We start from the raw sequence: 13,024 nt of genomic DNA on the forward strand, positions 1-13,024 counted from the left end.
CTTCATCGTCGTCTTCTTCCCTCTCACCGCCATCAACTGCTGCGCCTTTGTCTTCTCCCCTCTCACTGCCATCAACTGATGCACCTTTGTCCCCGTCCCCCTCTTTGGCCTCACCTTCTTCTTCCTCCTCCTCTGCCTCACTATCTTCTTCCTTGTCCTCCTCCTCTCCTTTGTCCTCTTCTTGTTTGTCCTCCTCCTCTTCCTCTTCCTCCTCCTCCTCCTCTGCATCTTCTTCATTGTCATCCTCATCCTTGTCCTCCTCCTCTGGTTCATCCGCATCTGTGTCCTCATCATCGTCAACATCTATCTCTGCTTCCATTTCCTCATCTTCTTCTGACTCATCCTCAACAAACTCTTCTTCTTCTTGTATAGTTGACCCCTGTCTCTTTCTCTTTGGAGCACGGCGTGACGCCCCGGTTTGCATTGATGGCTGCTGTACGTAAGGATCAATATCCGGTTCCTCGTCATCGATCTTGGCAACTGCTTCAATGAAGGTGCCAACCTGTTCAGTTACAGCCTTGCACAGGTCATTGACCACTTTCGCAATCTTTGCCTTTTTCTGCATCAACAAAAAAAAGATTTAGTACTGATTCAGTTACAAAAAAAATTAAAAAGTAAAATGTCTGTAACTGACCATGATGTGATAAGCAAAAACCGACTAATACACACTTTCTGGCCAACTAAAAACATGATTCTAGCCAACTACACATGCACTGTGGCACAAACTAAAAACATGCATTCTGCCAAGTTGATGTCAATGGTTGTAAACAAACACTTTGACTGTCCAAAAGAACATGTGCAACTACAGAAGCTTATATGTGCAACTGAACATACATCACAGCCAACTGAATCCTGTATTCTCGCAACAAAAGTTATACATGTCCAACTGAACATACATCCCAGCCAAAAGAAAATGTTGGTAAGTGGTACAAATTTCTGTATGCAAAACACTAACCTGCGGATTGTAGGTTATTGGTAACTTGGATGCCATGAATGCTTCAGCTTGCAAAATTCCACCAAACAGTGGTGTCTGCTCCGTGCCTCTATACTCCTCTTTAAGCTGATGTAAAAAAAGAGAAAAAGAAAAGAACAAGGTTATCAAAACAGATTTGTGTGTTGAACGAAACCAAACATTATAACCTGTGCAACTACAACAAGATACTGGGGTAGACAATTCGACTATACATATATGCAACTGAACAAAGACACAAGAACTGTGCAACCCACATGGCACCTAAAAAAAGTTTCTACCAACTGATGCCACACATCTGTGCAACAAGATTAGTAAAACTGTGCAACTTAAAAAAGATGGTGTGCCAATTTAAAATGAACATGTGTGCAGATGCCAAACTTAAAGGTACAAGCTGTGCAACTACATGCATTGTTGTGCCAACTGATGACAGTTTTTTGTGCAATTTCCAAAAAAGTGACCAGACATCAAAAGAACATAAAAAGAAGAACCTGTTGGAAAAAAAAATAGAACTCACTTGTAATTTGCCAAACACACCAGTAGAGATGGTATCCTTCTTGATCACCTTGGCAATTAGAGTACTATCCCATGCATTCGATCGTATCGCGCAGTTGCTTACTGGGATGTCATGGACAAGCGCATCAAGGTATAGTATCTTCACCAGACCCAACAAAAGAAAAGCCAAGTTCAGTTATTATTATGAGTATTTGAGCAAACTATAACTGCACAAAAAGAACAAGAACAGATGGAAGTGGTCGTTTTCACTAACCATCAAGTGATACAAGCAGCAGCAGACAGTTTGCTTCTCCTGGTCCATGTTCCTGAAAGCTTCATTAATGTGTTCTGCTACAAAGAGGCAGATGTTTGTGTTCTTGAGCATTTGATGATCTAGCACAAGTCCATAGCACTTTGGGCTGAGCTTCAAGGCCGTGGTTGGTGCTAGAAAAGTGCTGAAGGCAACCGCAAGCCAGGCCATAAAGAATGTGTCATCCGTTCTTCCAGCCATATCCTGAATCATCTTGAGCCATGTAGTGATCTGGGGATGAGAATTTCCAGTTATGTTGAAAGCCTGTCTGAATCTCCTAGTGGCATCCTTGTCAACTAAATATCTGACTTTTTGACCCCTGTTTGGGAGATCAAATACCCTCTGAACACTGTCAGCATCGACACGGATCCTTCCCCTTCCTGGGAAAACCATTTCAGAGGTCTGTGGCTGGTAGGACTGCACCAGGAACTTAGTGAGGTCCACTGGAAGTGTGTCTGATAAGTTCAATAGCCCCCCGAACAACCTCGAAACTAGCTCTGACTTCTGTAGTGGGGTTAGAGAGGCGTTGAAATTTGCAAACCGCGCTGGTGATGCCCTTATCCTGCCCGCTTGTGATGGTCGCTCCACATCTTCCCCTGCAGCCACCTCAACTCCTTCACCGCTGGCCTGTTGATGAGAATATAAAAACATTAAGGAAACATTAAAAACAAGAGAAAAAACAAGAATGAAAAAAAATCTAGCAATCATCATTTGGATTCAGTATTGGAAAAAGCTATATATTCATAAAATGGATCATGCCAACTAATATGATGTATTTGTGCAACAGATCATGAGGACAACTGAAGACTGCCAATGTGCAACCTTCAAACAAATAAAGAAATATACGATACCTGGCAACTACAAAAAGTTCTAACGGATGTGCAACAATAAGAAATGATATTGCAACAAGATAACAGCAACTAAAAAAAGGTTTGCAAGGAACTGTTCAATAGCTCATAAACACAAAAAAAAACACATACCTCAGCATCTGTTGCGGAAGATGCGACAGCTCCTCCAGCAACTGCTGCCTGCACAAAAAAATGACCAGTGATGTCAACTATAAAGAAGCCAACTTGTCAACTACAAGATGCCAACTAATGTCAACTGTATTTAGATCAAGATGACTAGAGATGTCAACTACAAAGGTTGTTATTGACAAACTAAAAACAAAAATAGTGGTGAGAACTGCTGCATAATTTCATCAGCGTCTAAAAAGCAAGAAACACTTATATTCGAGAATTTACTTACCCTAGAAGATGACTCAACTCCCTTTCCAAGTGCTGCACGTCTAGTCCGCTTTACAACACGGAACTGATCAGCATCCTAAGAAAAAATAAAAAAAACATGAGCATGGGAAAAAATAAAAAAGTGTTATATGACCCAAACAAAAACCGAAAAATGGGCTTGTGTCATCAGCATGCCACTTACCTCAACATCCTCTCCCTGCTCAACACTCCGCGCAGGTCGTGGCTGGCGATTAGCAGGACGCTTCGAGTTCCGGCGAAGCGACTGACTTTCAGAACGCTGATTAAGCAACCCAAAAAGAAAATATGAAAAAAGGACATTAGCATACGTGAATAAGTTGAAAACAACTCAAAAACACAGAAAAAGTGAAAAAAATACATCTTTTTCATTGCCATCCGCATCTCCTCCTATTATAACCATTTTTGCCCTGCGGGAGGAAATACAACAAAAGAAAACATAGTTAGAAGATGCGGAAACAAACTAGAGAAATCATAGAAGGTTGCTTTGATCTGCAGACATCTACACATAAGCAGGACACAAAATGCAAAAAACCAAAAAACATGTGGACAACCAGCTACTACAATGATGCAGCCAACTGGGCAGTAAACCTTGTGCAAACTGGACAGCATATAAGCCAACTAACTATTTTCTGCCTAGGTATTATTTGCCAACTGTGACAAGTAATAACTAGGCAGAAAATAGTTAACTAAAGGCAACAAGCTCAGTAAGATAACTTGTGCAAACTGGAACAAGCAAAAAATGCAAAGCAAAAAATCCAGCAAAACAATTGGGTATACTATATTGAAAAATTAGCAACCATTAGTGCTAATTTGCAAAAATAAGCGTCCCTAGTTGCACATGAGGGGAAACACATGAAAACAACCACATCCACAACAAAGACTTGCACATTGAGAAAAATTAAATTGGAAAATTGGCAAGCATTGGTACTAATTTGCACAATCAAGGGGCCCTAGTTGCACAAAGCAAGAGAAAACACATGAACCACCACAGCCACCACAAGGCTGGTGGATTGGGTAGACTGTATTGGAAAACTGGCAAGCATTGGTGCTAAATTGCACAAACAAGAGTCCCTAGTTGCACACAGCAGAGGGGGAAACAGCAAAGCCAACTAAGTACAGCAACTAGCACAAAGTGTATAACATATGAACAGACAACTAGTAAAAAGTGATGCAGCCAACTGAGCAGGCAACTTGTGCAACTGAACACCGTATAGACAACCAACTAGTACAAACAATGAGCCAACTGACCAAAACAACTGCTGCAACTGCAGAGCATATGGACAGCCAAGTATTATATGGATGCAGCCAACTGAGGAGAATTTTGTGCAACTAACCACTTAAATTACTGAACACCAACTACAAAATCAGCCACTGCATTGCACACAACATTGCGCACATCTAATACAACTTGCAGAATGACTAAGAATCATGAACAGATCTCAAACCTCTGCAAAATTGAACGGAACATGAACTAAACAGCCAAATCGCCCTAAAATCGCGCAACGGGCGCCGTGGACATGCATCCCTTCTACCTAACGACTACCGCGTACCCTGGCCAACTACACGTTGACCCTGGCCAGCCACCCCTGTGCCGTGAACTACGCCTCCTTGTAGATCCCGACCACCGTTGGGCGCGTGCTACGAGATAGGAGAAGGGAACTCAACGTGACCAAAATCGAGGATAAGCGGGGGTAGTTCGCGCCGTTCCCGAACCCTAGAGAGCATTCCCCTCACATTTCGGCACCATCCGCGCTCCGCGAGATAGAGAGAGGGAGGAGAAGCATGTAGAAGTGGAGGGCGAGCATACCTCCGACGGCGAGGAGCACCAGCGATTCCCCCGCGAGGAGAACCACCCGCAAGCCGCCGCCAATCTGAGCACTCCGCCGCGACGCCCCGTTCGGTGGAGAGGATTGCGAGGAGGAAGACGAAGACGGAATGGGGAGAGAGCACGCTGCGGCGAGGGATTTCAGGCACACATTTCGAAAACCGCCGCCCACGACCCCCACTACTCCCCTCCTCTACCGCTTACAGGTGGGCCTGCCCACGTCCGGATATGGACAACCGCCCACGACCGCGGTGCGGGGCCAATCCAGACCAGGTGGCACCTGGCGGATCTGGGCGCGATCGCTGGCGCGATCGAACGGCCAGGAATCAGCCGCCCGTGTCTGTTAGTTGGTGGCCGGCCGCTTTTTAGATTTTAGGTTTTAAAAATAATAATCAAAGAGCTTGTTTAAACTTAGGGAACCTTTTTTTCCTGAGTGAAGGGAAGAGTGGGAACTAAAAGGGCAACAAGTATCATCATCGTCCTACGCGGATTGATCTGTCCTTTGTACTCTTTCTGCCGCCGACCTTTCCCATTTCTTTCTTTGGGATATATGATGGGTGTGACTGATCCACGGCACCGGTGTCTGAGCCTCAGTTATACAACCGCCTCCTCCTCCAAGTGGGGATCGATGAGCCCCAATTTTTTGATAGTATGTGGGTGTTATAATGTGTTCCATTTGTTCTAGGCCACACAATACTGCAGGTTTTGTAAGTATCTGATGTTTCGTGGTTGTGTGATTTTGATTATGGGAAGACTGATATCGTGCAAACGTGATTCCTTGGCATGTGCATTATACTAGCTTCTTTGCCTTTTTGGTCAGGCAGATGCCTAATTGTGACCCTCTTACTTCTTGACCAAATTAGTTTAAGCCAAATATGCGCCTAACTTGGTGTTCACGCTAACCCCAAGCAGTAGCACTAATTAATTAGCAGCAGTAAAATTCCTTCGCTTCCACCAAAAAAAAAATAGGGGGCAATGCTGCCTGTTTGTTCAGCAATTCCAACAGCTGAGAAGGAGAGCATCAAGCTGAATAAAAATTATGATGATTGAAATTGTGAAGGATATAAATGCAAGACCTCGGTAGAACAGCTCCAAGCCGCCCCCATGGCACCATCAATTCCTGCTCTGGAGAACTTATAAGACCTTCATTTCAACCTTCAGCATAGCATGATCATTTGCACCGTTACAGTTTGCAGTATCAAAAAGCACGCTCCATATTGACAGGACAAAAATCAGGAAATCCATCTTGTTGTAATAAAAAGCTGAGAACAAGATATGGCAGAGCTTGCGAACATCACAGGACAAGCAACATTCGTACAGACCGACCTGCTATCTTTTATACAACATGCGACCAGCACATATTGCATCAACATAAAAGTGTACCAGCGAGTACAATGCCGAGAACGGCACGGGATTTACACAAGAAAAGATCAACACCACACAACAGATACAGAGCTTTGCAGTGAATACGAGGAATTTACATGAAGCATATAACTTAAAAATAACATATGTTTATGCAGCTATACCAAATATATAATACATATGCAAATGTGACATATTTAGATACGAAGTTGAATAACAAATGTAGTATAGTACTCCCTCCGTTCCAAATTACTCGTCGCAGAAATAGATGTACCTAGAACTAAAATACATCTAGATACATCCATACCTGCGACAAGTAATTCGGAACGGAGGGAGTAGTTGTTTCTGGTGTACCACATACACAGTGTATCCGTACTGTTGGCTGTTATCTGATCCATAAGTTTTTTTCTCAAGAGAGCACCTGATTAATTGATCCATTACAACAAGGCAAAATACACGGAACCCTTAATTTTCTGACTGCATGCGCAAAGGTCGATTGTTGATTTGGAGTTTTAGCGGCTCGTTGATAACTGCATTAACCGCGCTCACCATCTCGTTTGGCGAGCTAAATCCATCGGTCTGAGAGTAGAACAAGTGAACTATCTTGCACATCTTCCAGAACAGTTCCTTGCACGGCCTAGGAACAACTGTGTTTTCCCTAAGAACCAGCTTTAGCAAGCCTTTTCTACATGAGGCTATGGCCTTCTGTATCGTCTCTTTAGCCGTTTGAATTGACATAGAACCACCACTGTGGAGAACAAGTAGTGAGACATAATCCAGGTTTTCCTCCCTGCTCTCTCTCTGTAATAAATAGATTAAAAGATGTCAGGGTACCAAATTACAGCATGCAGGTCGAAAATACATGAGACAACAGTGATGAGTAATTACTACTATTCTCTTCGTTATTATTGTAAACATGAGTCCGTCTTCTACCGTCGTCTGGAACTCCTAAGAATACCATACAAGCACTTGATGTGTGTTTTACAAGAATAAATTGTTGACAAGATCATGAATGACTGCAAATTTTGATTTTTGTTAGAACTTGTAGTCCTCGAGGATTACTATAGTGTCTCTATCTTACGACGTATCTGTTTACAGTTTGTTCAGGCAACCATCAGGATATTTGTTTATATTAAGATGAAAGGAATTTCCCTGTTGTGGTGTGTGAAGCATATATAACTTGAAAATAACATATGTTTATGCAGCTATACTAAATATAGAATACATATGCAAATGTGACGTGCGTAGATAAGAAGTTGAGGATAAAAGGAACCCAAATACCTCAAGGCCTTGGATATCATTGAGGAGACGACCAATAGTGCTCGTTAGCCTAAATAACTCGTTGTATTCTTGATCTTGGACAACGCATTCCGAGAGCTTTGGCCCAATAAAGTACAACGATGTGAGCACAATGGGCCCCAGTGTGAAGGAAACAACTGCATTTGACATGTATTGCTCAACTGTTGGCACATATTTTCTCATTCGCCATTCTGCCTCAGACATCATAGACCTCAACAGCTGTAGCCACTGCAGATGGACACAACATGTCAGTGCTAAACAATTTTTTTTGAGAAACAGGCAAACATAATGGAAACTCACTAATTCTATCAAGTGCTTTCGAACATCACGGTTTTGTATTGCAGAAGCTACTGCTCCAAGCTGATTGACTGTAGTATAGATAGCATAAAACAATATTTTCACTTGCTCAGAGCAGAACTCATCTTTGGGGTGATCATCCCACCTAAGATAAACATTAGAAAATCAGGGACCAAAACTTGTTAGAAATGCGTGACACACCAACTCCACTTACAAAATGAAGGACCAAGGGGGTTACTTCTCAACTAATGTTATGAGGTTTTCATGTTCTTCTTTTGATCCCCCAACGTCGAAGAAGTCATCAACAACAGTTGTGAGCACACCATTTTTGGCCCACGACATGCGAGCATCAGACAGTTCAGGAGGAAATATAGTAGCAGCAGCAGCAAAATAACAATATGTCAGCTTCTGTCGTGCAAACTGTAATTGGTCCAGCCGATTCCCTTTCGCCCAACTGCTGCCACAAGTATTTCGAAATTAACTAAGAAATAAAGTTAATATGGCAAGAGAGCATAGATGTTACATTACCTTTCAAGATGCAGGAGTTCATCCTGGTAAATAGATTGAGAAACATTGAAATCTTCGGTAGCCAAAGCCAGGAAATCTTGGTTGAGACGACATGGCCTGATTCAGCAAAATGTCTAGAATTGGTGTCGGACATCTTTATTTATATGATTTTACAGACTATTCTTTTCAAGAAAATGAGACTCTTACGGATGTTCTGTCTTTAGCATCTGAGAACCACAAACATCAAAGTGTTCAATGTTCCTCTTGTGGCCTATACGTTCCACTGTGGCATAAAAGGGAAATTTAAGAGCATACTCGACCTGAAATTACAAAAAACATAGAAACAGTAAACACCCAATAAAAGCTAGAATTAGTCCACTTTCTGAGATTTAAATTTCATGCAAGGACCTCTTGAAAGATTGGTGTTGTTTGAACCCGATCCGAGAACAACTTTTCTGTCAATAACCTGCCTGACCAGTAGCCTATGTTATCTAGGATAAATTCGTTTTCTGATACACTGACTTTTGAAGCTTTGTACAATTCCAATATAGATTTTGTATCATTTAAATATCCATGAATTGAATTATGGAAAGTGGATTCATCAACATGATACAAATCATCTGCATTAATTGAAATTAGCGAGTTAAATTAAATATACCAAAAAAACAAAAAGATAACATTTGTAAGACAGGAAATTCCCTTCCAAAGGAAGTACCCGAGGAAACATCATAGCCATTCATTCGCAAAAGACGAAATGCCATTGCGCATGCTGCTACATCTAGCATGATTTCCTCGTCTCTCTGTAACCAGAAACTGCAAAGTGGATACAATGAATTTTACAAGATATGGAAGATACATATCAACCAGAAACTGCAAAGTGGATACAATGAATTTTACAAGATATGGAAGATACATATCAGAACTTTATTCATGACCCACACCTGTATGCCATGTCCAGGATGCTCTTTATCTCACTAGAAAAATGTTGAGATATCCCGGCGTTTTCAAGAGAATCCACCAATGAAAGCCGAGAATATATATTTGTTGGATAAACTGTTGGCACTGCAAAAGTCTAGTATCGTTAGGTATTTAGCCACATTCTAAGACCTTACAAATTCCTGACAAAGAAAGCTAGCTAGACTCACCTGAACCACCAAATTTACTGACAAGCAAATTTAGGTACTGTAGGGCTTTGTCATCAAAATTATGGATTAGTGCAGCAGCAGTTGTGGAAGGAGAGTTGAACAATGACCCATTCTTCCTCTGGAACTTCATAACTTGATCCCAGTCCAATAGGTTTCCTAGCCCTTCAGCAACATAAGCCATATATGCTTTTCTCCCATCAGATTTATCCCCAACAAATCTGAATCAAGTCCATATCTATAAGATCCATATTTTTGAAATAATAATCACAGGTAATACATATGCAGGAAAAGACAAATGTGAATGACATGTGGCCCCTTTTCCCTTCAAGTCACGGTTCTTAGAAAATCATTCAAAAATAGAACTTCGTACTGAAAAATGTTCATCTTCTACAAGAAAAAAAAAGCAGCCAGTCCCAAAAACCCAGCTTTCAAAACCAGCTATCCCTGAAGTGTAAACAGGATCAGAAGTGAAATACAACACAATTTTCATGCCAGAACTGTCATAGACAAACCTTTTCAGTTCCACCTCCCGGAGGTGAAGAATCCTATCAAGATCATTTTGTCCAACCGGAAATTCCAAACCCATCTCCGTCCCAAGGCTAAGCATACCCGAAAATGTGATATTAAAGCCTATAGGAGCAGCACTCTGCTCATTTGTAACAATGGAGAAATTTCTTCCGATGAAACGTAGTCCTGTTAGTACCATTTTCATCGCATCAGGCCACATTGATTTGGTAAAACTTGAAAAATACAAGACAGTAAAGCAACAATAAAGGGTACGCAAATTCATCTTTGTTCATACCTCTTTTGATATGCTCACGACCAACATTCCATCTCTTAAGTGCCAACACACAAGCCAATGTGGATGATAGGACATCCTTGTCGACGGAGGAGTCCATTTGGACTAGATCCCAAGATCCATTGCTCTGCTGGTTTTGTAGGATCCACTCAACACACTTTGGGAAGCATGGAACTTGAGGAGAGCCCGGCAAGGGCACCATAGCCACCCACGCGGTGTCGTAGAAAGATGGCAAAAACTCAGGTTCCAGGAGCTGCTTCCTTATTCTAGCCTTCCGCTCCTAATTTAGTGGAAACAAGAATTATGTGATAAGTCCCTCAAACCGCACCGCAACAATGATTGGTAGTGATGTACATACTACATACCATGTTTTGCAGACATGCATTTTCTTCGGCAGATGCCTCCTCCACATTTGCTGATTCAAGAATCAAGATAGGAGATGTATTTCACAAATCAATTGGCACATCTCATAAAGAAAGAATGTTTGAGGAAATTGGGACATCACTCATGTTCTTTTTTTTCAGCCTAGGGACATGCTCATGTAAACACTACAGAGGATGCTACTCTCAGACATACAAACATTTGAAGTGTATATTCATCCTTGTGCAGCTAATGGAGAATAGGATTTTTAGCAAATCTAACTTGAGATGAGAAAAGTATAGTTTCCGTCCCTCAACTTCTTCGATAGTCTACAGATGGTCCCTCAACTCTAAAACCAGCAAAATCTAATCCCTCAATTGTTGAAACCAGAAATTTTTCATCCCTTGGATTGCTTGGGGTGGTTTTGTGCTGACATGACATGGTTTTGACCGTTGAACTCACCATCTCATCTTCGTCTTCTCCCCCCCCCCCTCTCTCTGCCCACAGGAGCACCTTGCCCCGTGCGTTTGCTCCGGCCGCCGCCTCCGGTAGCCGTGGCCTCGCCTCCATGCTCCTCCTCTTCCTTCGCTCATGAAAATCTTGGACGATGGTAGCTAGCTCCGATTGATACAGCGAGACGCGCACGTTTAGAGAAGCAAGCAACTTGATCGATCCTCCTATGCGAAGCTAGCCAAGCCACTAGTAGAAAACAGGGCTTTCGTTCGGGCATGGCAAGCCCATTAGTCCCGGTTCAGTCACGAACCGGGACCCATGGGGCATTCGTCCCGATTCGTGAGCCCAGGGGGGCGGCCGGGGCCTCGTGGGCATTGGTCCCGGTTCGTATGGACCCATTTGTCCCGGTTCTAGGCACGAACCGGGACCAATGGTCCTCGCTCCTGCCCCACAACCATTGGTCCCGGTTCGTGGCTCGAACCGGGACAGAAGGCTGATTTACCACCAGCCAGAAACGCACAACTCTCACACACGTATACAGCAGCCAACTGGCTAACACAAGACGCACACGAAGGCTGACTATGGTTTCCAAAGGCTAGTCTAGAGCTTGATTGTCGGTACTGCGACGGTGGTAGACGGTCCGGCGAGCCATGCAGTCGTGCCTGGAGCCCGAGGTGGCACGCCGCATGCGCGATGCCACCCTTCGGGACGTGGGCGCTGTGGATGCGTCGACGCTGGCGTCCGAGGGCGTGGCAACCGTGCCCTACTTCCACAAGAAACAGAAAGGGACGACGATGACGAAGGAAGCTGTGGCACCTCACCTTCTTCTTTCTCCTCGTCTTCACCTTCTTCTAGCAGGCATTTCGTCCAACAGTTGCCGTGCGCCAACGCCGAGCTCCGCCCCGCGCCATGCTGCGCTCCCGGTGGATGACGCAAACGCACTTGCCGGAGGTGGAGGAGCTCTGGGCGATGCAGGCGCCGACGAGCTGTCACGGCCGAAGACCTACAAATTTATGCGCGACCGGACGCTGGCCTTGCATGGACTCCGCTGTGGCGGCATTGGTCGTCGTACTCGTGCTGTGGGTCCTCGGTGACGACATCCACGAGGCTGCCGCACCGGTCGTCGTACTCGTGCTGTGGGTCCTCGGTGACGACGTCCGCCGTAGCTGCCGTCGTTCTTCATGTCGGAGTCGCTCCACGCGAGCAGGCTTTGTGAAGGTTGATGTCTGTTTTACTTATATAGGATTGGGTTGGAATTGTAGGACATGTCACTGATAAGCTTAATGGAAAGGCAGAGCTCCCGCCGGTTGCTCGAAAAAAAATGGCGATTTTCAGCTTAGTCGGTATAGTGGCACGGTAATTGGTTGATGGAATAAAAATAATAAATTTTACCGTGGATTGATGTTTTCATAGGCTGAAATTGTGGGCTTTTTGGGTCAAATGATAACATACTACTAAATCTTTCAGGCAGTCACTTTCTAGTGGATTGCACTCCAAAGAACCCTATGCCAGGGGTTTTGCTTCTAAAGCACCTGATCTTGAGATTTAGGGTGAAAATCTTAGTCTAGCTCTAGTTGGTTATACCTGACAAATGCGACATTTTGCGTTGTTACCTAGTGCTCGGACACGATCTACCTGGTGAGAACCCATTATCTGACCGTCAATGGTTGGATTTAGCAATGTCTACTTGCATATCATTCTTTTTCTGAAGGCGTTGCTTTTGGAGAACTCTTTTCTCGTAGTTCTTGTGTTGCCAGGAGATAGTTAGTGTTGATGGTCATTGTTGTATATCATCGATCATGATTTTAATTGCTTCTGTTCTTTTCTCGCTTCTCCTAGGCCTAACTTCATTCTTTTACGACTTCGCTATTTGCTTACTTTAGATTTTTGTGCATTCTAGTTATGCAATGTCGAGTGTGGACTTATTCATGCTCGTT

At 43.4% G+C, this 13,024-nt stretch overlaps 1 protein-coding gene across 1 annotated transcript; it reads right to left on the reverse strand.

The window, feature by feature from the left end:
• Positions 1-6,692: 6,692 nt before the first annotated feature.
• Positions 6,693-11,739, reverse strand: LOC109780577 (ent-kaur-16-ene synthase, chloroplastic-like). Its single transcript, XM_020339156.1, has 14 exons — positions 11,709-11,739; positions 10,640-10,689; positions 10,278-10,554; positions 9,988-10,168; positions 9,476-9,693; positions 9,272-9,392; positions 9,046-9,143; positions 8,739-8,950; positions 8,538-8,650; positions 8,352-8,447; positions 8,062-8,277; positions 7,827-7,968; positions 7,509-7,754; positions 6,693-7,028 (listed from the first exon to the last, which is right to left on the reverse strand). The coding sequence occupies exons 1-14, from the start codon at positions 11,737-11,739 to the stop codon at positions 6,693-6,695; spliced, it is 2,337 nt and encodes a 778-aa protein (XP_020194745.1).
• Positions 11,740-13,024: the final 1,285 nt, after the last annotated feature.

Source organism: Aegilops tauschii, chromosome 2 (genome assembly GCF_002575655.3).
Source record: "Aegilops tauschii subsp. strangulata cultivar AL8/78 chromosome 2, Aet v6.0, whole genome shotgun sequence".
NCBI lineage: Eukaryota > Viridiplantae > Streptophyta > Magnoliopsida > Poales > Poaceae > Aegilops > Aegilops tauschii.